Source organism: Odocoileus virginianus, chromosome 2, assembly GCF_023699985.2.
Source record: "Odocoileus virginianus isolate 20LAN1187 ecotype Illinois chromosome 2, Ovbor_1.2, whole genome shotgun sequence".
Lineage (NCBI taxonomy): Eukaryota > Metazoa > Chordata > Mammalia > Artiodactyla > Cervidae > Odocoileus > Odocoileus virginianus.
In genome coordinates this window covers 15,500,908-15,520,849 of record NC_069675.1, presented here as the reverse complement: position 1 = coordinate 15,520,849, position 19,942 = coordinate 15,500,908, and the positions used below count along the sequence as shown (strand labels likewise).

The 19,942-nt window shown below is 39.6% G+C and overlaps 1 protein-coding gene across 13 annotated transcripts in view; it reads right to left on the bottom strand.

The window, feature by feature from the left end:
• Nucleotides 1–19,942, bottom strand: part of LTBP1 (latent transforming growth factor beta binding protein 1) — a 434,653-nt gene that overhangs the window by 34,187 nt on the left and 380,524 nt on the right. For all 13 annotated transcript variants that reach the window (XM_070476676.1, XM_070476671.1, XM_070476680.1 and 10 more), the window contains 5 exons: nucleotides 8,555–8,731; nucleotides 7,600–7,686; nucleotides 6,857–6,985; nucleotides 6,041–6,181; nucleotides 4,897–5,067 (listed from right to left, as the gene is read on the bottom strand). In XM_070476676.1, coding sequence (XP_070332777.1) covers nucleotides 4,897–5,067; nucleotides 6,041–6,181; nucleotides 6,857–6,985; nucleotides 7,600–7,686; nucleotides 8,555–8,731 — 705 coding nt within the window. The remainder of the gene's footprint in view (nucleotides 1–4,896; nucleotides 5,068–6,040; nucleotides 6,182–6,856; nucleotides 6,986–7,599; nucleotides 7,687–8,554; nucleotides 8,732–19,942) is intronic.

Sequence of the window (19,942 nt, the reverse complement as noted above, 5' to 3'; positions counted from 1 at the left end):
CTACAAATCAGTAAGAAAAGACACAAAGTCCAATCAAAGAAATGGTCGAAGGATATAATAATTCACTAACAAAGAAATAATAAATCATCTATAAACAAGGAAAAGATGCTCAAAATTCCCTAGAAATAAGGGAGATGCATATAAGATACCCTTCTTGAGCATATTATAACAATTTTAAAGATGATTAGTCTTTAAAAGTTATTGGTGCTAAAATGGTATGATGAAAAAGGCATTTCAAATACTGTTATTGGAGAAAACGTAAATTTGTATTTTTGGAGAATAAAAGGTAAATTTAAAGTTCACATACTTCCTGACCTAGTATTTTCATCTGTAGGAATTTTCTTATCAAGATACTTCCACAGCTACATATAAGATACATACAAGAAGGTTCACTGCAGCATTGGTTTTAAGAGGAAAATCAGGATTGGGGCAGGACAAGGGTGGGGGAAGACAGTCCAAATGTCCAGTGCCGGAGGTGATTAAATAAAACATGGTACAGGCATACTTTGTTTAAATATGCTTTGCTTTACTGTGTTTTTTTTTTAAAAAAACAAATTGTAGGTTTGCGGCAACCTTGCATCAAGCAAGTCTATTGGCACCATATTTCCAACAGCATTTGCTCATTTCCTATCCATGCCACATTTTGGAAATTCTCACATTATTTCAAACATTATTATTTACGATATTTATTAGACTGATCTTCAATGTTACCATTGTAATTGCTGTAGGCTGCCACAAACCCCACCCATATGAGACAGCAAATTTAACTGAATGTTGAGATGAAGGACTTGGAATATCACGTAAAACTAGCTGAGAAAGCAGCAGGTGGGTTTGACAGGATTGACTTGAATTTTGAAGCAAGTTCAACATTAGGTAAAATGCCATTAAACAACATTGCATATCAAAGAAATCATTTGCAAAGAAAGAATCAGTTGAAATGGCAAACTCCACTGTTGTCTTCTTTAAGAAATTGCCACAGTCACCCCCGTCTCCAGCAGCCATCCCCTAACCAGTCAGTGATCATCAATATCAAGGCGAGACCCTCGACCGGCAAAAAGATACCTTGCTGAAGGCTTAGATGACGGTTAGCATGTCCTAGCAATACAGTGTTTTCAATTAAGGCATGTACTTTTTTTTTAGACATAATGCTACTGTACACTTAATAGACATAAATACTTTACAATGTAAACTTAAGTTTTATGTGCTCTGGGAAACCAGAAAGTTCAGGTGACTTGCTTTATTGCAATATTCATTTTATTGTGGTGGTCTGGGACTGAATCCATAATATCTTCAAGATATGCCTGCACAGATTGCCAACATTCGTTGGATCATCAAAAAAGCAAGAGAGTTCCATAAAAACATCTACTTCTGCTTTATTGACAACACCAAAGCCTTTGACTGTGTGGATCACAACAAACTGTGGAAAATTCTTCAAGAGATGGGAATACCAGACCACCTGATCTGCCTCCTGAGAAATCCATATGCAGGTCAAGAAGCAAGTTAGAACTGGACATGGAACCACAGACTGGTTCCAAATTGGGAAAGGAGTATGTCAAGGCTGTATACTGTCACCGTGCTTATTTACCTTATATGCAGAGTACATCATATGAAATGCCAGGCTGAATGAAGCACAAGCTGGAATCAAGATTTCCGGGAGAACTATTAATAACCTCAGACACACAGATGACACCACCCTTATGGCAGAAAGTGAAGAGGAACTGAAGAGCCTCTTGATGAAAGTGACAGAAGAGAGTGAAAAAGTTGGCTTAAAGCTCAACATTAAAAAAACTAAGATGATGGCATCTGGTCCCATCACTTTATGGCAAATAGGGAACAGTGGAAACAGTGACAGACTTTACTTTCTTGGGCTCCAAAATCATTGCAGATGGTGACTGCAGCCATGAAATTAAAAGATGCTTGCTCCTTGGAAGAAAAGCTATGACCAACCTAGACAGCGTATTAAAAAGCAGAGACATTACTTTGCCAACAAAGGCCCATCTAGTCGAAACTGTGGTTTTTCCAGTAGTCATGTATGGATGTGAGAGTTGGACCATAAAGAAAACTGAGCACCAAAGAACTGATGCTTTTGAACTGTGGTGTTGGAGAAGACTCTTGTGAGTCCCTTGGACTGCAAAGAGACCAAATCAGTCAGTCCTAAAGGAAATCAGTCTAAATATTCATTGGAAGGACTGACGCTGAAGCTCCAATAGTTTGGCCACCTGATGTGAAGAACATTGGAAAAGACCCTGATGCTGGGAAAGATTGAAGGCAGGAGGGGAAAGGGACAACAGAGGTTGAGACGGTTGGACGGCATCACCGACTTAAAGGACATGAGTTTGAGCAAGCTCTGGGAGCTGGTGATGTACAGGGAAGCCTGGCTTGCTTCAGTCCATGGGGTCACAGAGATGGACATGATTGAGCGACTGAACTGAACTGAACAGATGCCTGCACATGCATAAAACAAAGCTTGCATATCCATTTAAAAGTTACCATCTTTCACCAGTTCCATGACACCCTACACTGTAAAATACATCCTGAAATAATAGACATTAAGATGTGACAAAACAGCTTGTAGCCATTAATAGATGCCAGTTATACAATACCCCCAATTTCAGAGATGCTGAAGAGTAAACCAAAAAACATGTGCCTAAAATCAATGACACAGATTTCAGCTTTAAATACTCTTAAATATAAATATTCTCTTAAATATAAATATATATTATCTTAAATATAAATATTATCTTAAATATATTCTCTAAATAAATATAAATATATCTTAAATATAATATTTATATATTCATAAATATTCTTATAAATATAAATGTATAATAACTAATATAAAACTTAAAATATAGCAATAATCAATACATAGAATTAAAGATTTGGATGATGACAAAACCAACTGTTAATAGTGAATACCTTCAGAGGTACAGCTATTAGGTATAAAATAAGCAATAAGCATATACTGTACAACATGGGGAATATGGCCAGTTTTTCACAATAACTATAAATGGAGTATAACTTTTAAAAATTGTGCATCATTATATTGTACACTTATAACTTCTATGATACATCAACACTGTACTTTAATTTAAGAAAAAGAGTGAACATTTTCAAGGAGCAGAGTCAGTTGTGATGGGGAAGGGGACATACCTCATAATTTTTTAGAAGTGTGTATATATATATATATTTTTTAAAGTAAACAATAAAAACATTGCTTAAGTATACTTGAAAGATCTGAGCTATCCAAGCATCATGAGAAGATGACTCAAGTCATATATCTTATATTCACTTCCTCAGATTCCATCTTCCTCTCCTTGTGGCATCTGCCAGGAACAGAGGCAACAGTGATGCTAATAATCTGCCACACTCCTGGTTACCCTGCTCCACCTAAATCCTCCCAGTTCTCACAACAACACAACAAGATTGATGCCTTCACTTTATAAATGAGCTGCACTGGGTGAGGTTCTATTTCCCCAGTTCATGCCACAGCCATGGGCAGCTCTGAATTCCAGACCCACATTTTCTGGTCCCAGAACCCACCCTCTTTCCGTTTCTGGGCTACTAGCATTACCATCTCTATCTTTATGTGTCTGTTCTTCCCGCTTTGCTATTCCTTTTCCTTTTCCTTTTATGGCATTTCAAATTACTTTCTTTTTATGCTACCTTGGTTTTAAGTTATTTCCAAGCTAAAAAGTTAATTTATTAAATGATTGGAAAATTACATTCTAACTAACTAAAAATTAGAGCATTTCCTCTTTCCAAGCAATTCTTTCCCTCTTTGCCATTCTGAGAATTTGTTCATGATGAACTCCTGCACTTTATATACCCACACAGAATTTTTCTAGCTTTAACAAGCAATTCTATAGTCAAAGACAAAAATGCTATACCGAAGACTTTCAAGTCTTAACAGGCGATAAGTAGCTGCAGTGGTAAGAAGAGAAATAGCCAATCAACATAGACCCCAACAGTCACCAAGCAGCCCAGCCTGGAGCCCAGGGCTGGTACCTTCAAGTCCTCCTCCCGGATGAAGAGAAGGCAGGAGACTGAGAGCTCGCTGATCCCACTTTTTCGGTTTGACCCCAGGTTTAAACCTTGAAGGGCTTCGCCAGTGGCTCAGCCTGCCACGTAGCAGCCACAGGAGACATGGGTTTGACCCTTGGAGCTGGAAGATGCCTTGGAAGAGGGCATAGCAACCCACTCCAGTGTTCTTGCCTGGAGAATCCCACGGACAGAGGAGCCTGGCGAGCTACAGTCCACAGGGTCGCAAAGAGTCAGACACAACTGGAGCGACTTGGCATGCACACACTAAACTTGAAAGTCAAGAAGATTTGTTCAAACACATTTCACTTACTTTATACTCTTCTTCATGGTTCTAACCCTTCTGTGGAGGGGGGAACCCTTCTGTTCCACAAAAAGGTTGACATAAAAACGAGCTTTGACCTATGGAGAGTGTCCAGTCCCTGATACTTTTTGCTCTAAGCAGAAACTATCAGAAGTGAGAAGGACTGTAGGAAGAAAGAAGTATCAGGAAATATAAATTCTCAAGACCTCTGCCACCAACTGCTAAGATGCATTATATTTCTTTGGGTCATTTATCATTCTTTGGAGGGAAATAAAATGAGGGTTTCAAAAATTAATGACAATGTCTGGATTGGAGGCAAACCAGGAGTCAGATGTTATGTAATCTGCTCCCGTAATGTGCATCTCACACACACACACACACACACACACACACACACACACCCATGTGTGCACACATACCTCTCTGACGAAAGTAAGAGATCAGCAGTGAAGGTGAAAGTATTTAAGTAAAAGAGAATTATCAGCTTCCAAAGGAGGTAAGCAGAACTGGGTCACAAACACCTCGAGCAGAAGGACTTGGCCGGGGCTCACCTGAGTCTTTCATGGGGCAGAGGGCGCACTGCATACCCCAGGCCTCCCCGTACAGACAGCAGCACTCCGTATACGTCGTCTGCTTGCCGACAAGAGGCCGGCTACACACATACTCGTCACTCAGGTGTTCCCAGCACAGATCCTGGTAGACATCGGTTTCTTCAATTTGCTCTGAAAGGGAAGACACGGTTCCATGACAATTGCACTGCTATTCCTATTTCATAGACACTGTGGTAGAAGCCAGCGAGTGTCAAAGTTTCCATCCCGATTTCTAAGCGTGACTTCCAAGTAGAAATCTGAAGCCAGCCTGGTCTTTCCATGGATCAAACCTCTGTCATCTCCAACTGGGTGTCATTCCATCCGCTGAAATTCAACCTGCCCATCATGTTCCAATTAAATCCTTCCCTCTGTAGCTTCCACATTATGTAAAACCCTCCATGATCTTGCCTGTACTTCATAATCCTGATGGACTTCTTATTCTTCCAATATCTGATTTTTCACATTTACTCTTCTGTCAAATCCTACCTTTTCCTTCTGCACAAAATTTTGGCCTTTTTCATCCATTTCATCTGTCAAAGCCCTGAACTAGTGACACTTCATCCTAAGGTTCTTAATTTTAACCTTTCTATTTTTCAATAGATTTCAACCAAAGCAGTCTCCTGAATGTGCTGATACACTGATCAATTAAGTTAATTATTAGGAGCACATCACCTTTTCAGGGATGAATAGGGACTCCTACCAATGGATTGCGGAGCCCTCCACCACTGATGAATTCCGCCCTCTGCTCTGCCCAGCCTCATCTGTGTCCTCTATCCAGTCAAGCAAACCTAATTATTTTCCCTTCAACTTTCATCTTCCTCAGTTGCCTTCGAGGGTTAAATATGACCAACCCTCAGGTATGGAAGAGCTCTGCCATCTGCTCAGTCACTCCTTGTCCTGTTGTCCATTAAATCAGTATGTGCAGGGTGTTAAATCTGCACATTGATGATATGAAACTTATTCTTTCTCTTAGCATCTCATTTTAATTTTTTCAAAATACCCAAGGAATCCGTTTTTCTATTTTCCGACAGCTCACATTTCAGTCAAAAGGAAAACCTTATGACATTTATTTGGACACAGACTTGCTTCTCACATCCAAACACACCATGTGATTCAGTTGGTCGGATACATCTTTTTTCCGAAGCATCCAGGACCATTGGGTGGGTACAGAAGCAGTTATAAGAGCCTTCTGTATTAACGCACTGGCCATCAATGCAACTGCTGGGGTCTTGACACTCGTCTATATCTTCAGAGGAAAAAAAAATGAAAGAAAATCAGCAATCGGTTGCACCTCATACACTTAACCAAACTTAATACACCGCTAAATTTAGTCCAGATTTCAAGGTCTGCCACATTTTAATTAGCTACACATCATCATCCAAAAGAGAACAGCTCTGACTATAAAAATGTTAAGCTGTATTGATTGGAAAAATAACATTGCCCTACAGCTGCTGACATTAAATAAGGAAAGAAAACATTTAAGAACAGGATATACTTAGAAATTTAAGATAAAATGCCTTTTTATGACAGTTTTAAAATTATTTCCTTTTGCTATGTTTTTCTGCATAGTATATATGGTTTTCTGCTTAGGCATTAAAGTCTGGGTCCGTATTTAAAAATGACTTTCAGTGTATGGTATGAGTGATGAAACAGGAGGCTCCCCAGACCAAAAGAACATTTCAGTTATACCAGTGACCTGAATTATAATTCCACACTGAATATTAACTCTTCAAAATCTATTCAAACAGTAGTTTGAAGGATTTTTATTTTCTGAAATATTGCTCAAGAAAAAAATGCATAAAACATTTACAGATCTTTTCAACATGAGATTTAGATTCTAAGAAACTTTTTATACACAACAGTACTATTTTTTTCCCATCTGTTTTCACAGCACATCACAAAATATCCTCTTAAAACTTACCAAAGCACTGCAACTTGACAGGATCATAGTATGTCCCTTGCTTACAGTAGCATTCATAACCAGGCTGAGTATTCATACAGAAGCCATTTTTGCAGATCTCTTGTCCAAAAAGTAGGCACTCATCTGCATCTATGGGGGAAAAATGATCATAATATCTCTATCATTGAGATGTTAAAGTGAGTGGTTAATAAGGAAAGACTCATATGTGTAGTTTAAATTTCACCAAAGTAAAAAATCTGGAATTTATTTTAGAGTTACAGGCTAATAACATGAAATGTATAAAGCACATCGACTTTCACTTTCTTCTTTTCCATTCCTTATCACTAATCTATGGCCATTAGTAAAAGGTCCTAGCAAAGTAGGATGCTTTCTAAAAAAGCAAAAATCTTTGCTTTGTTGATAACCATTAAAGGCCAACATAATGATCAAATTTATATTGGTCCTAACGTACAATTTTTGACATTGTCCTGGAATAAAAGAATAAATCTATTAAAGTACAGAATTTTGTATTAAGTACTTTTACGTATGTTACCTTATTTTATCCTCATGACAGCCTTTGAAACATCATTTCAGAGGTGGAAACTCAGAATCTTAAGTCCCACCGTCATACAGTCTTACATGTTCTAATTTCCAAGCCACAGTTCTACCTAGAGATTACTGGGTAGAATTCAAACACAGGCCATGCTTCACTTGAATGGCAGATATGAACACTCATTGCAAATTAGTTTCTGCTTGAAACTGACCTTTATAGTTCTCACCATCAACGCCGTAAGAGGATTCTTCCGAGGGGACAAAACCTTTCCCTCTAGGACACATTTCAGTGAATTCAGCTGATTTCAGAAGAGACAAGGGAAAAAAAAAGTTGGGGAAAAGAAAAAAAAAAATCTTCCATGAGTTTTTTTTTCCCCATGAGTATGTTTTAAATTCAGTTTTGCTTTCTCAAATTCAGTAACTTAAAGGCAAACCGTGCCATCTAATTCAGACAAATAAATTCAGTACAATCTCAGAATTACAAAGTAGGTGCTAATAAACCTAATGACTTCATAAATTTACTTATAATTTTAAAAATACTTGGTAGTTCACTCATGTTATTTATCCATGTTTTACTTATAAGTGCTTGAGTGTTATGACTTATTTCACCATTACTATGGTCTCTAGTATTTTACCTGGAGGAGTGCATGGAAACCCACTCCAGTATTCTTGCCTGGAGAATCCCATGGACAGAGGAGCCTGGTGGGCTACAGCCCACAGAGTCACACAGAGTCAGACACGACTGAAGCGACTTGAGCACTAGTATCTTAAATTTTTAATAAGAATCCAACAAGAAAAATCTTAGCTTAAATATACAAACTCTAATTAGGAACAACCCTGTGTCAGTGTTAGAAAAAAATCATTGCTTTTACATTAAAAATGGAATAAAACTGAATTATCTTTCTGATAAAATATCATATGGAATGTCACCATAACAGCATATTCTGTGATACATAGAAGTTCAAGAATTTATATTGAGGCGGGACAGGGTTTGGTTTCTAGCCTTCTAGAAACCCACTAGAAGGTATCTGACCTCAATCTGACTACAGCAGGTACCAGCAGATGTCAGCGCTTTGAGGCTTCAGTAACCCAAATGAGAACACTCCTAGACCCATGAACAGCACCCAGCAGACAGCAGTGTGAACACAGCGCCCAGCCGATTCTTACCAGTGCCCGGGACCGGGCAGGGGAAAATCTCACAGTTATCTCCCCACCCAGCGCCGGACGTGCAGCAGCACTCCTGCTTGGTGACATTGGGAGCCAGCACGTTGTCACAAAGACTGGCGTCGTTTAGATTATAGTAGCATTCTTTCTTCTCTTCTCTGGGTTGATCTACTTCTGAGTCTAAAGAGAAAGCAAAAAAGAGTGTTGACAGGATACATCAAATCTACCTGCACTGCAATGGAATCGAAACACAATGGACTGGATGTGCCAGTGGCACTTCATTTACAGAAGGCTGCTTTCTCTTCTGTAGCAGATTCTCCCACTTCAAGATAAAAATACGTTTGAATCCTGAATTTTCATGGATTTCTAACCCACCCCAACGTGTAAATCTGTCAAAATCATTTCCTTTGACGTTAACCAATTACTACATTCATGTGAATTTGGCTGTGAGTACAGTTTCCATATCTGCTTTCTTGCCAAACATAGGGCCATTCTTTACTGAGCTATAACACCTACTTAAATCAATGAACATTTTCCCTGACATTGAACCAGAGATGTGAGGCCACTCATAATATTTAACCCTTAGATAGCTCTTGAGGTAACCATGCTCCCCCAATCTTTCCTGAACAGTGCAAAGCAGAGGAAGACAACCAGAAAAACACTGCAGTAACCTGAGTCTATAAAATGATCTAACTACTCAAATTGCTGCAGCTGCATGACTTTGAATAGAACAGTAAGAGCCAGCTAAGCCTCAGGAGGGCATTTCAGGACCAGGTTCTAGGCCCAGCACAAGTGTGTCCTAAAGAATATATATTCCAACAGAGTCCATTTAACTTTCTGTCTAAAAGACAAGGTGATATGATAGAACATAAATGATAAAGACCTGCAGTGAATTCCCTTGTGGTCCAGTGGTGAGGACTCTGCACTTTTCACTGATGAGGGCACGGGTTCAATACCTGGTCGGGGAACTAAGGTAAGATTCCACAAGCTGCACAGTTCGTCCAAAAAAAAAAAAAAAAAAACACAACTCCACCTAGTTTCAGACAATACTAATGACTTACTCCCATCAGATTTGAAATCTATGAGCAAGTTTGTGCTTTTAAAAATGATTTTAAAAATCTATTACCTAGTAAAGGCTATACAGTTCAAATTACTGCCTAATCCAGTTAGAATTTATTAAGTTTTAGTTTTATGCTATGTCAAATAAAAAGTTGCTGTAATCAAGATTGCTGGGAGAAATACCAATCTGCATAACCTCAGATATGCAGATGACTCCATCCTAATGGCACAAAGTAAAGAAGAACTAAACAGCCTTTTGATGAAGGTGAAAGAGGACAGTGAAAAAGCTGGCTTAAAATTCAACATTCAAAAAAATAGAGACCATGGAATCCAGTCCCATCATTTCATGGCAAATTGATGAGGGGGAAAATGGAAACAGTGACAGATTTTATTTTGGGGGGCTCCAAATTCACTGCAGATAGTGACTGTAGACATGAAGTTAAAACACGCTTGCTCCTTAGAAGAAAAGCTGTGACAAACCTAGACAGCATATTAAAGAGTGGAGACATCACTTTGTTGACAAAGGTCCATCTAGTCAAAGCTATGGTTTTTCCAATAGTCAAGTACTGATGTGAGAACTGGGCCATAAAAAAGGCTGAGCCTTGAAGAATTGATACTTTTGAACTGTGGTGCTAAAGAACACTCCTGAGGGTCCCTCAGGCAGCAAGGAGATGGAACCAGTCAATCCTAAAGGAAATCAACCCTGAATATTCATCGGAAGGACTGAAGCTAAAGCTCCAATACTTTGGCCACCTGATGCGAAGAGACAACTCATTGGAAAAGACCCTGATGCTGGGAAAGATTGCAGGCAGGAGGAGAAGTGGGCAACAGAGGATGAGATGGTTGGATGGCATCACAGACTCAATGGACATGAGTTTGAGCAAACTCCGAGAGACAGTGAAGGACAGGGAAACCTGGTGTGCTGTAATCCCTTGTGTCGCAAAGAGTCGGACATGACTGAGCAACTCAACAATAACATCTGCCATCACAATTACTTAGACTAATACCAATGAAATATTTTCATTAGAAATGCTACCTACAGATTCTTAACACAAAGAAACTATAGGAACAAAGGCATAGCACTTGCCAGTGAGGGTAAGACTTTAATCTCAATACTTACATTTTTTAAAAAGTTGATAGATCATTATATCATTAGGAAAGTTTAATGATTTATTTTCATAACAGTTTCCCATATATTTACTTTGGCAGGGTCAAACTGACTGCAGAAACCTGATGAATACATCACATAACAAAGGTGTCCTTGATGTGTAACTTCATAAAATTCTATCAGAAGAGTTACTACCCTTCCTTTCCCCTTATGGCAGTAAAAACAAGCAAAACAGCAAACAAAGCTTCTACGTGTATATTACTCCCAGAATGCAGAGTATCAATGAGAAGGTAAAGGATCCCTCTCACCCTTGACTCCAGATAATTCTCAGGTTATTCTATGTTTGACAGAATTCAGCTTGGACTCTACTTTGAGTCTTAATAGCTGATATCATATTCAAACCTAGCATTAGTATCCAGGAAAAAACTGAAATGCTGATTCCTACGCAGTTTATGAAGTGGTTTTAAATCATTTCTTTGTATGTGAAATTGGATAAAACCTGTCACATCCCCTGTGTCAACTAGCTGTTTTCGAGTGCTGGGGACAGAGTACTTTGCTGGATCTCGGGGAATGGATCACCACCACCATTTCATCCTCTTCAAGACGGGCCCCAAGCTCTTCCATAGGGTATCATTGGGGAAAATTAAGGGTATTTTTAATTAATATTAAATCAATCATGAACCCTATAAAAATTTTATAAACTTTCTCCCAAGATGTGCAAATAAGTTGGCAGCCTATTACTATGAACAATTCCACTCATTGTATTCAATTTGCCTTAAAATGCAACTACTTATTAATGAATGAATGCCTTTAGAAATACAAATCAACTCAGCAACAGAACTAGAGCTTTGCCAATCAAATTAACAGTCTGTTAAAAGAGTGCTCAATAATTGCTTTTCTCTTTGTACAAAGTTGTGGTTTCTATGACAAGACAGAATGTTGTACAGTAACACCTCAATGAAGCCTGCTGTATTCATAGGTAATTAGAGACCACAGGCTTCTGAGTCAAAAACTTTATATACACTTAAACACTATTTCTACCATGTTCTTTACATTCACAGAAATAAAATTTCTTTTTTCTTTGGAAGGAAACTCTAAGGTGATTGCATAAGAGAAATAATCAATATCACTGTATTATTCAGGTTTTACATTGGCTATTACAAGTTCTGCTCTTATTTTCTTTCCAAGCAGTTTGAAAGTTCACTGTTTACACAGCTGAAATTGAGGATTAGTCAGGCCCTCATCTGAGTTTGGAAAGAGATGCAAATTCCTTTAAAAAAAAAGAAAACAAAAACTGGTCCATAAAGGTCATTCTGTGAAAAGCTACAATTTCCCTATCTTCTTAACCTTTAAATAATTAACTTCCTAGAGCATTTTTCCACCAGGGCAACAATCTGATCAATAAATACATGTAATATTATTTCTTTAAAAAAAAAACAAAACAACTCTATGAGTTTACATCACTGCTGCCAGGGGAGGAATTTTTCTATCACAAAATAATTTTGAAAGACCAAATCAAATGATGTAGAAGGTGCCATGCTCGGAAAAGAATTGATTCTATTTGTCTTAAAGATTTTATTAATAATGTTAGCCATACTTCATATCTCATGCCATAGACTTCTACGGAATATATTACTTCACCTCCAGTATTTTCATATTTGATTTTTCAATATGTATTAAGAGGCTGGCTTAACATCTGTGTATAAAAAGCAATGTATGTGTTTTAATTGGGGTGTGGCTGGTGATAAAAAATGAGGTTTTGGACCTTCCTACTTGGGTGCTTTTTTTAAGAAATTATTACAAATGTCTTTTCATGCAATGTGCAAAGTATTTAACTCTCCACGAGATAAACAATACAGATTAAATAGCATCTTCATTTTCTGGAGGAGAGCATTTAGCTTGGGTCCAACGTGCTGTGCCTAATGCCTCCCCAAACCTTTTCTGTGGGGCTCAGCTTCCTAGCATCTCAATAAACATGAGTTTATTTTGCTTTGCCTTTGCCCAGAGGGCAGCAGCTAATTCCTGCTGGCATGGAGTTCAGTGTTAAGCCCACGTACAATGTGATGGTCTTCTGTTACTCTGAATAGGAAGGAGCGAGTTTAAGCAGTAGGTACCACTGGTGAATTGCCCTTTCTAGAAGCTCTCCTGTTTCATCAGAAAGAGAACATGGCTGTTCACTTATAGGACTGTTTCCTGCTTTAGTCTTTCCCTAAATATGCCTAACCTTAGGTTTGCTGCTGGGGTGAGGAGATCTGGAACACTTCCTTGGTTACAGAGGACATTCCATTTGCAATATGTTCTGAAAGCCTTTAGATGCCAATTCCCTCCATGGCCCTCTGAGACAGGATGATGACAGCAAATGAAGAGTCACATTACAAGTATGCGTGAGTAAACAATGCCCCCTAATCCTGAAAAAGACATCCATTTATAAAAGTCTGTGACAGTGATAATGTTCAGCAAACTGCTTTTCACCAGAATTATTTGGAAAGCTTTTATTCTCTTTATATTAAAATCATCACAGGCACTGTTTTATACCAACTCATACTTCTATGAGAAAAAGAATTCTAATCTAATAGTCCAAGAGTAAAAGAGAACTTGGAAATTCATTTCCCACCCCTAGTTTTCTCATTCAAAGACTTGGAAAATAAGAAGTGTGTGTGTGTGTTTCAAGTGGAATTTAGAAGAAAGCCATTGGTAAGTTTCAGAAAACAGGCACTGACAATAGGAATGGGCCAAACACAAAGGGATGCAAATAAAAAGGAAGAGTGTAGAAAGGCGGTAAGTTCAGATAGTAAAAGACATGGAAGAAATAAAAAAATAAAGGTTAGGAAATGAAGTACAAGAGCAAAAATACTTTCGAAGCAGATTCTTCCACACAGTTGCCGTCCTTAAAGAGGTTAATCAGGTGGGGACTCAGGCCATGACAGTGCAAGAAAAGCAAGTGCTGGGCATGTAAGCCACACTGCAGAGAACTGGGGGCAAGGCTCTCCTGGAAGGCTGCCTAGAGGAGCCGACGTTTTCAAATCAAGTCCTTGAAAAATAAACTTTAAAAAATTTGTTCAGAAACTAAGATGTGACAGGTGAGGAGGAATAAAAGTACAACTGTCCTTAGGTCTGTGGGGATAGAGCAGGCATGGGAGTGGTGGTCTGTGGAAGGAGTCACAGAGGGGCCTGAGAACAGGCAGGAATACATGAACATGTGAATAAGGATAGATGTGTTCATCCCTCGGGTGCTAAGGCAGAGGACAACGCCAATCTCTACTGGAAGAGAAGCACCTCAAGGACTTGCCAGGTGGAACAGAGGATTTTTGGTTTTGCTTTTTTAGTGATGAAGAAGTTAGAAGATACTGGAAAGAATAAGCCTTGGAGAGAAGCAGGCTGGGGCGAGGGTGAGAAGAGAAAGTCTCATGGATGGAGGGGCTTCCCTGGTGGTCCAGTAGATAAGACTTCATGCTTCTGATGCAGGGAACCTAGGTTAGATCCCTGGTCGGGGAACTAGACCCCACATGCCACAACTAAAAATCTCGCATGCTACAGTAAAAATCTAACATCCACATGCCGCAATTGAGACGTGGCACAGCCAGATAAATAAATATTATTCCTTACAAAGGCTTTGCCAACAAAGGTCCATCTAGTCAAGGCTATGGTTTTTCCAGTGGCCATGTATGGATGTAAGAGTTGGACTGTGAAGAGAGCTGAGCACCGAAAAGTTGATGCTTTTGAGCTGTGGTGTTGGAGAAGACTCTTGAGAGTCCCTTGGATTGCAAGGAGATCCAATCAGTCCATCCTCAAGGAAATCATCCTGGGTGGTCATTGGAAGGACTGATGTTGAAGCTGAAACTCCAATATTTTGGTGACCTGATGCGAAGAGCTGACTCATTTGAAAAGACCCTGATGTTGGGAAAGATTGAAGGCAGGAGAAGTGGACGACAGAGGATGAGATGGCTGGATGGCATCACCGACTCAATGGACATGAGTTTGAGTAAACTCCGGGAGTTGGTGATGGACAGGGAGGCCTGGCATTCTGCGGTTCATGGGGTCGCAAAGAGTCGGACACAACTGAGTGACTGGACTGACTGACTGACTGACAAAGGCTCACTGATGGAGATATTACTAGAAACTGGAGAAGTCAGAAGAAAAGTGGGCAGATCTGGGTGAAAGAAGAGACTCCTGAAAGCAGAATAAAGTGCCATGGAGAAAGAAAACCGAGACACACACATGGGGCGAGGTGCAGCCAGCAACACAGAAGGGCAAGGGGGCGACGTCAGCGCGGCACAGCCCCAGCACATCACCGGAACAGGTGCACGGCGGGGCCCAGTGAGGATGCCCTCGAGAGTAAAACCACATCTGCAGTGACATGTAAAGTGTCTGGAAACGTTTAAAAGGAATTGTAGAAACCATTCCTCTCCAGGCCCTGTTTGTGGCAAGTTCTAGGAACCAAGGGCTTCCCTGGTGGCTCAGTGGTAAAGAATCTGCTTGCAATGCAGACCGGGTTTGATCCCTGGGTGGGGAAGATCCCCTGGAGAAGAAAACGGCAACCTACTCCAGTATTTTTGCCTGGAGAACCCACAGATAGAGAGCCCTGGGGGCTACAGTCCATAGGGTAGCAAAGAGTCGGACACGACTGAGCAACTAACACTAGATCTAAAATGTATTTCTAATGCAACAGTGTCTCATATTAAGAAGATAAAATGGTTTATACATATATATATACAGGGTTTACTCAACTGGTATGTCAGTTCATTCAAATATCAACACTTCCTATTAAAAATTCATTTTAGATACCATATACAGCAAGCCGAAATTTTCATGAAAATAAAAGCATAATTTGGTAGTAAACTCCTCTCACTCTAGTTTTTTGGAGGTGGAAAGAAACCTGACCCAATCTTTTTTTTTTAATAACAAGTGAGCATATTTTCCTCAGCCTTACCTACATTTATGGTATAGATCCACTACAAATACACAATAAGACCTCAGGAGTTTTATGGCATTTTACAATGTTTGCATTCTAAATACTGTGGTTTCACTGTCTTTAATTTTTTTTCCTACCAAAGGTCTTTTTTTCCAATCAGAAATTATTTTAAAAAAATTCTTCCAAAGTTAATTTATTTTACAGGCTAGCTAAATACATTTTAAAAAAGTCACTCTGCCAACTATAACAGTTGAGTGATATTATACATGGTCTCCTGCCTTAAAAAAAAATATGTACATACAGAAAACCTGCAGTAGACCTCTCCAGGAAGAGGGAACAAGAATGCTGTTTGGGTTCAATTGTCAGAACCACAGGATGATCTGCACGAAGCGGGGATCTGCTTTTTTTTCTTTTGCTCTACTTGTAATCTTATTGAAAGCACATAGGGGTACTGTCCCTTCTACCTAGACATGTGAACAGACTATTCCTCAATTAAGTGTGGTCCATTATATCTTTGATAAAACGAAGAATTTTCATTCTACAGAACTAGGAATGAGATGATGGGGTAGAGAAGGAACACTCTTGAATGCAGAGAAACCTATTATTCAACAGGTACTGAGTGTCTCCATAGGGTAGGCACTGTGTAAGCAGTGAGCTGGGTGGCAGCCGATGCAAACAGGAATGGCACAGCATAAAGTTCTTGTCACCCTGCCGGTGGATGCGAGGTTCCTGCTGGAGGCAGGAATAAGCAGCTGAAAGTTTTAAGGGCTTAAAACCAGGTTTATGTTTTGAAAATATGAATTGGCAGCAGTGTGGAACAGGAATCAATGGGATAAACGGGGAGAGAAATAAGGAGAAGGCAAGTGCCGCAGTCCAGGTAAGAGATGCTGAAGGACTGGCCTGGGGCAGGGGTAACAGAGGAGCAGAGATTTGAAGGATACTGTCGAGGAAGAGTTGGCAGGATGTTACAGTGGCTTGGATGAATGGGGGTAAAGGGGGGTTAAAGTACGACCTCAGGATTTCCAGTATAGATGTTTGGCAATTAATGAGTATACACTGGGAAAGTAACAAGTTGAAGAGAGAAGGGTAATTAATTTGGTTTTGGATAATTTTAGGCAAAGATGCTTATAAGACACTCCAGGAAGAAGGTCCAATAACAAGTGGCTGGAAATAGAGGAGTGTGGCTCAGAGGAGCGGAGTGGAGGCAAACATGTTTAATTTGGCTCTCCACACCAAGTAAGCAATAGTTGACTTGGAGAAGAGGTAAAATATCCCAGGAGAAGAACAGAGAGTAAAAAGAGGGGGAAATATGCAGCTCTCTGGGGCATTATTATTTAAGGAATGGCAATAGAAAGAGTTCAGAAGGAGACAGAAAAAGACCAGCGTAAGTGGTAGGAGGATACGGGGAAGAGTAATGTCCTGAAGTCAATCAAAGGGAAAAGGGGGAGTGAGATGAGAAACTGTCGCAGAGGAAGGGGTTTCACCCAGATGAAGGGTCTGAGGGCTGATCCCAGGGCACTGAGGACGAACTGGGACACAGGTCAGTGGAGGTGGCTGTGTCTCTTCCAAGGATTCGGAGGTCAACATGGTGCCAGAAATTATTCCGGGATGGTAACACAGCAGTGGCAATTTCTTTTTTGATGTATTTTTATATTTGCCAATTTTCTGAGAATATGCATTGCTCTAAAATGAGGACAAAACAAAGAAATGAAGTAAAAAGGAAGCTAATTTTTAGAAGAATGAGGTATCATGGGGTCTTTGGCCTAGAGAAGCAGAATTAAGTGCAAGAATCCTGGAATTGGGTTCCTGGGCCATTCTGCCAAACATTAGCTATATGACCCTAAGAATAAGATTTAGAAATTCTCTATAGGCCTTGGCTTCCTTCACTTCAGTTCAGTTCTATAACTCAGTCGTGTCCAACTCTTTGTGACCCCATGGACTGGAGCACACCAAACCTCCCTATCCATCACCAACTTCCAGAGTTTACTCAAACTCATGTCCATTGAGTCGGTGATGCCATCCAACCATCTCATCCTCTGTCATCCCCTTCTCCTCCCACCATCAATCTTTCCCAGCATCAGTGTCTTTTCCAGTGACTCAGTTCTTCACATGAGGTGGCCAAAGGATTGGAGTTTCAGCTTCAACATCAGTCCTTCCAATGAACATTCAGGACTGATTTCCTTTAGGATGGACTGGTTGGACCTCCTTGCAGTCCAAGGGACTCTCAAGAGTCTCCTCCAACACCACAGTTCAGAAGTATCAATTCTTTGGCATTCATCTTTCTTTATAGTCCAAATCTCACATCCACACATGATTATTGGAAAAACCATAGCTTTGACTAGATGGACCTTTGTTGGCAAAGTAATGTCTCTGCTTTTTAACATGCTGTCTAGGTTGGTCATAACTTTTCTTCCAAGGAGCAAGCAAGCGTCTTTTAATTTTATGGCTGCAGTCACCATCTGCAGTGATTTTGGAGCCGCCCAAAAGAAGTCTGTCACTTTTTTCATTGTTTCCCCATCTATTTGCCATGAAGTGATTGGACCAGATGCCATGATCTTAGTTTTCTGAATGTTGAGTTTTAAGCCACCTTTTTCACTCTCCTCTTTCACTTTCATCAAGAGGCTCTTTAGTTCTTCACTTTCTGCCATAAGTGTGGTGTCATCTGCATATCTGAGGTTATTGATATTTCTCCCGGCAATCTTGATTCCAGCCTGTGCTTCCTCCAGCCCAGTGTTTCTCATGATGTACTCTGCATATAAAAGCAGGGTGACAATATACAGCCTTGGCGTACTCCTTTTCCTATTTGGAACCAGTCTGTTGTTTCATGTCCAGTTCTATCTTTCTTGACCTGCATACAGATTTCTCAAGAGGCAGGTCAGGTGGTCTGGTATTCCCATCTCTTTCAGAATTTTCCACAGTTTACTGTGATCCACACAGTCAAAGGCTTTGGCATAGTCAATAAAGCAGAAGTAGATGTTTTTCTGGAACTCTCTTGCTTTTTTGATGATCCAACAGATTTTGGCAACTTGATCTCTGGTTCCTCTGCCTTTTCTAAATCCAGCTTGACCATCTGGAAGTTCTCAGTTCATGTACTGTTGAAGCCTGTCTTGGAGAATTTTGAGCATTACTTTACTAGCATGTGAGATGAGTCCAATTGTGTGGTAGTGTGAGCGTTCTTTGGCATTGCCTTTCTTTGGAATTGGAATGAAAACTGACCTTTTCCAGCCCTATGGCCACTGCTGAGTTTTCCAAATCTGCTGGCATATTGACTGCAGCACTTTCACAGCATCATCTTTCAGGATTTGAAATAGCTCAACTGGAATTCCATCACCTCCACTAGCTTTGTTTGTAGTGATGCTCCCTAAGGCCCACTTGACTTCTCATTCCAGGATGTCTGGCTCGAGGTGAGTGATTACACCACCGTGATTATCTGGGTTGTGAAGATCTTTTTTGTATAGATCTTCTCTGTATTCTTGCCACCTCTTCTTTATATCTTCTGCTTCTGTTAGGTCCATACCATTTCTGTCCTTTATTGAGTCCATCTTTGCATGAAATATTCCCTTGAAGAGATCTCTAGTCTTTTCCATTCTATTGTTTTCCCTTATTTCTTTGCATTGATTAGTGAGGAAGGCTTTCATATCTCTCCTTGCTATTCTTTGGAACTCTGCATTCAGATGGGTATATCTTTCCTTTTTTTTCTTTGCCTTTAGCTTCTCATCTTTTCTTAGCTATTTGTAAGGTCTCCTCAGACAACCATTTTGCCTTTTTGCATTTCTTTTTCTTGGAGATGGTCTTGTTCCCTAGATCCTGTATAATGTGATGAACCTCCATCCATAGTTCTTCAGGCACTCTATCAGATCTAATACCTTGAATCTATTTGTCACTTCTACTGTATAATCATAAGGGATTTGATTTAGGTCATAACTGAATGGTCTAGTGATTTTTCCCTTTCTTCAATTTAAGTTTCCTTATCTGTAAATAAAGCTGCTGGGCTGGAAATACAGTAAGGTTTTTCTAGATGTAGACATCTAGGACTGTCAGCTTGTGACATGAGAATAAGCTCTTACTATTTAAGGAAACCCTACCATGAATTATATACAGAATGCTTATTTTATAATCCAAATTATAACTCCAATTTATACATCTTATAATTTCTGACATTGCCTGCGTGCTTTTCTTAAATGAAGAACAATTATTACATAATGCAAATAACCAGCCCAATTTATGTTTTATAATGTCTGATCTTGTTCATTTTCTTTTCTTAAAGCAAAGAACACCTGTATTAATTATAATATATATCTTTGCGTTCTTT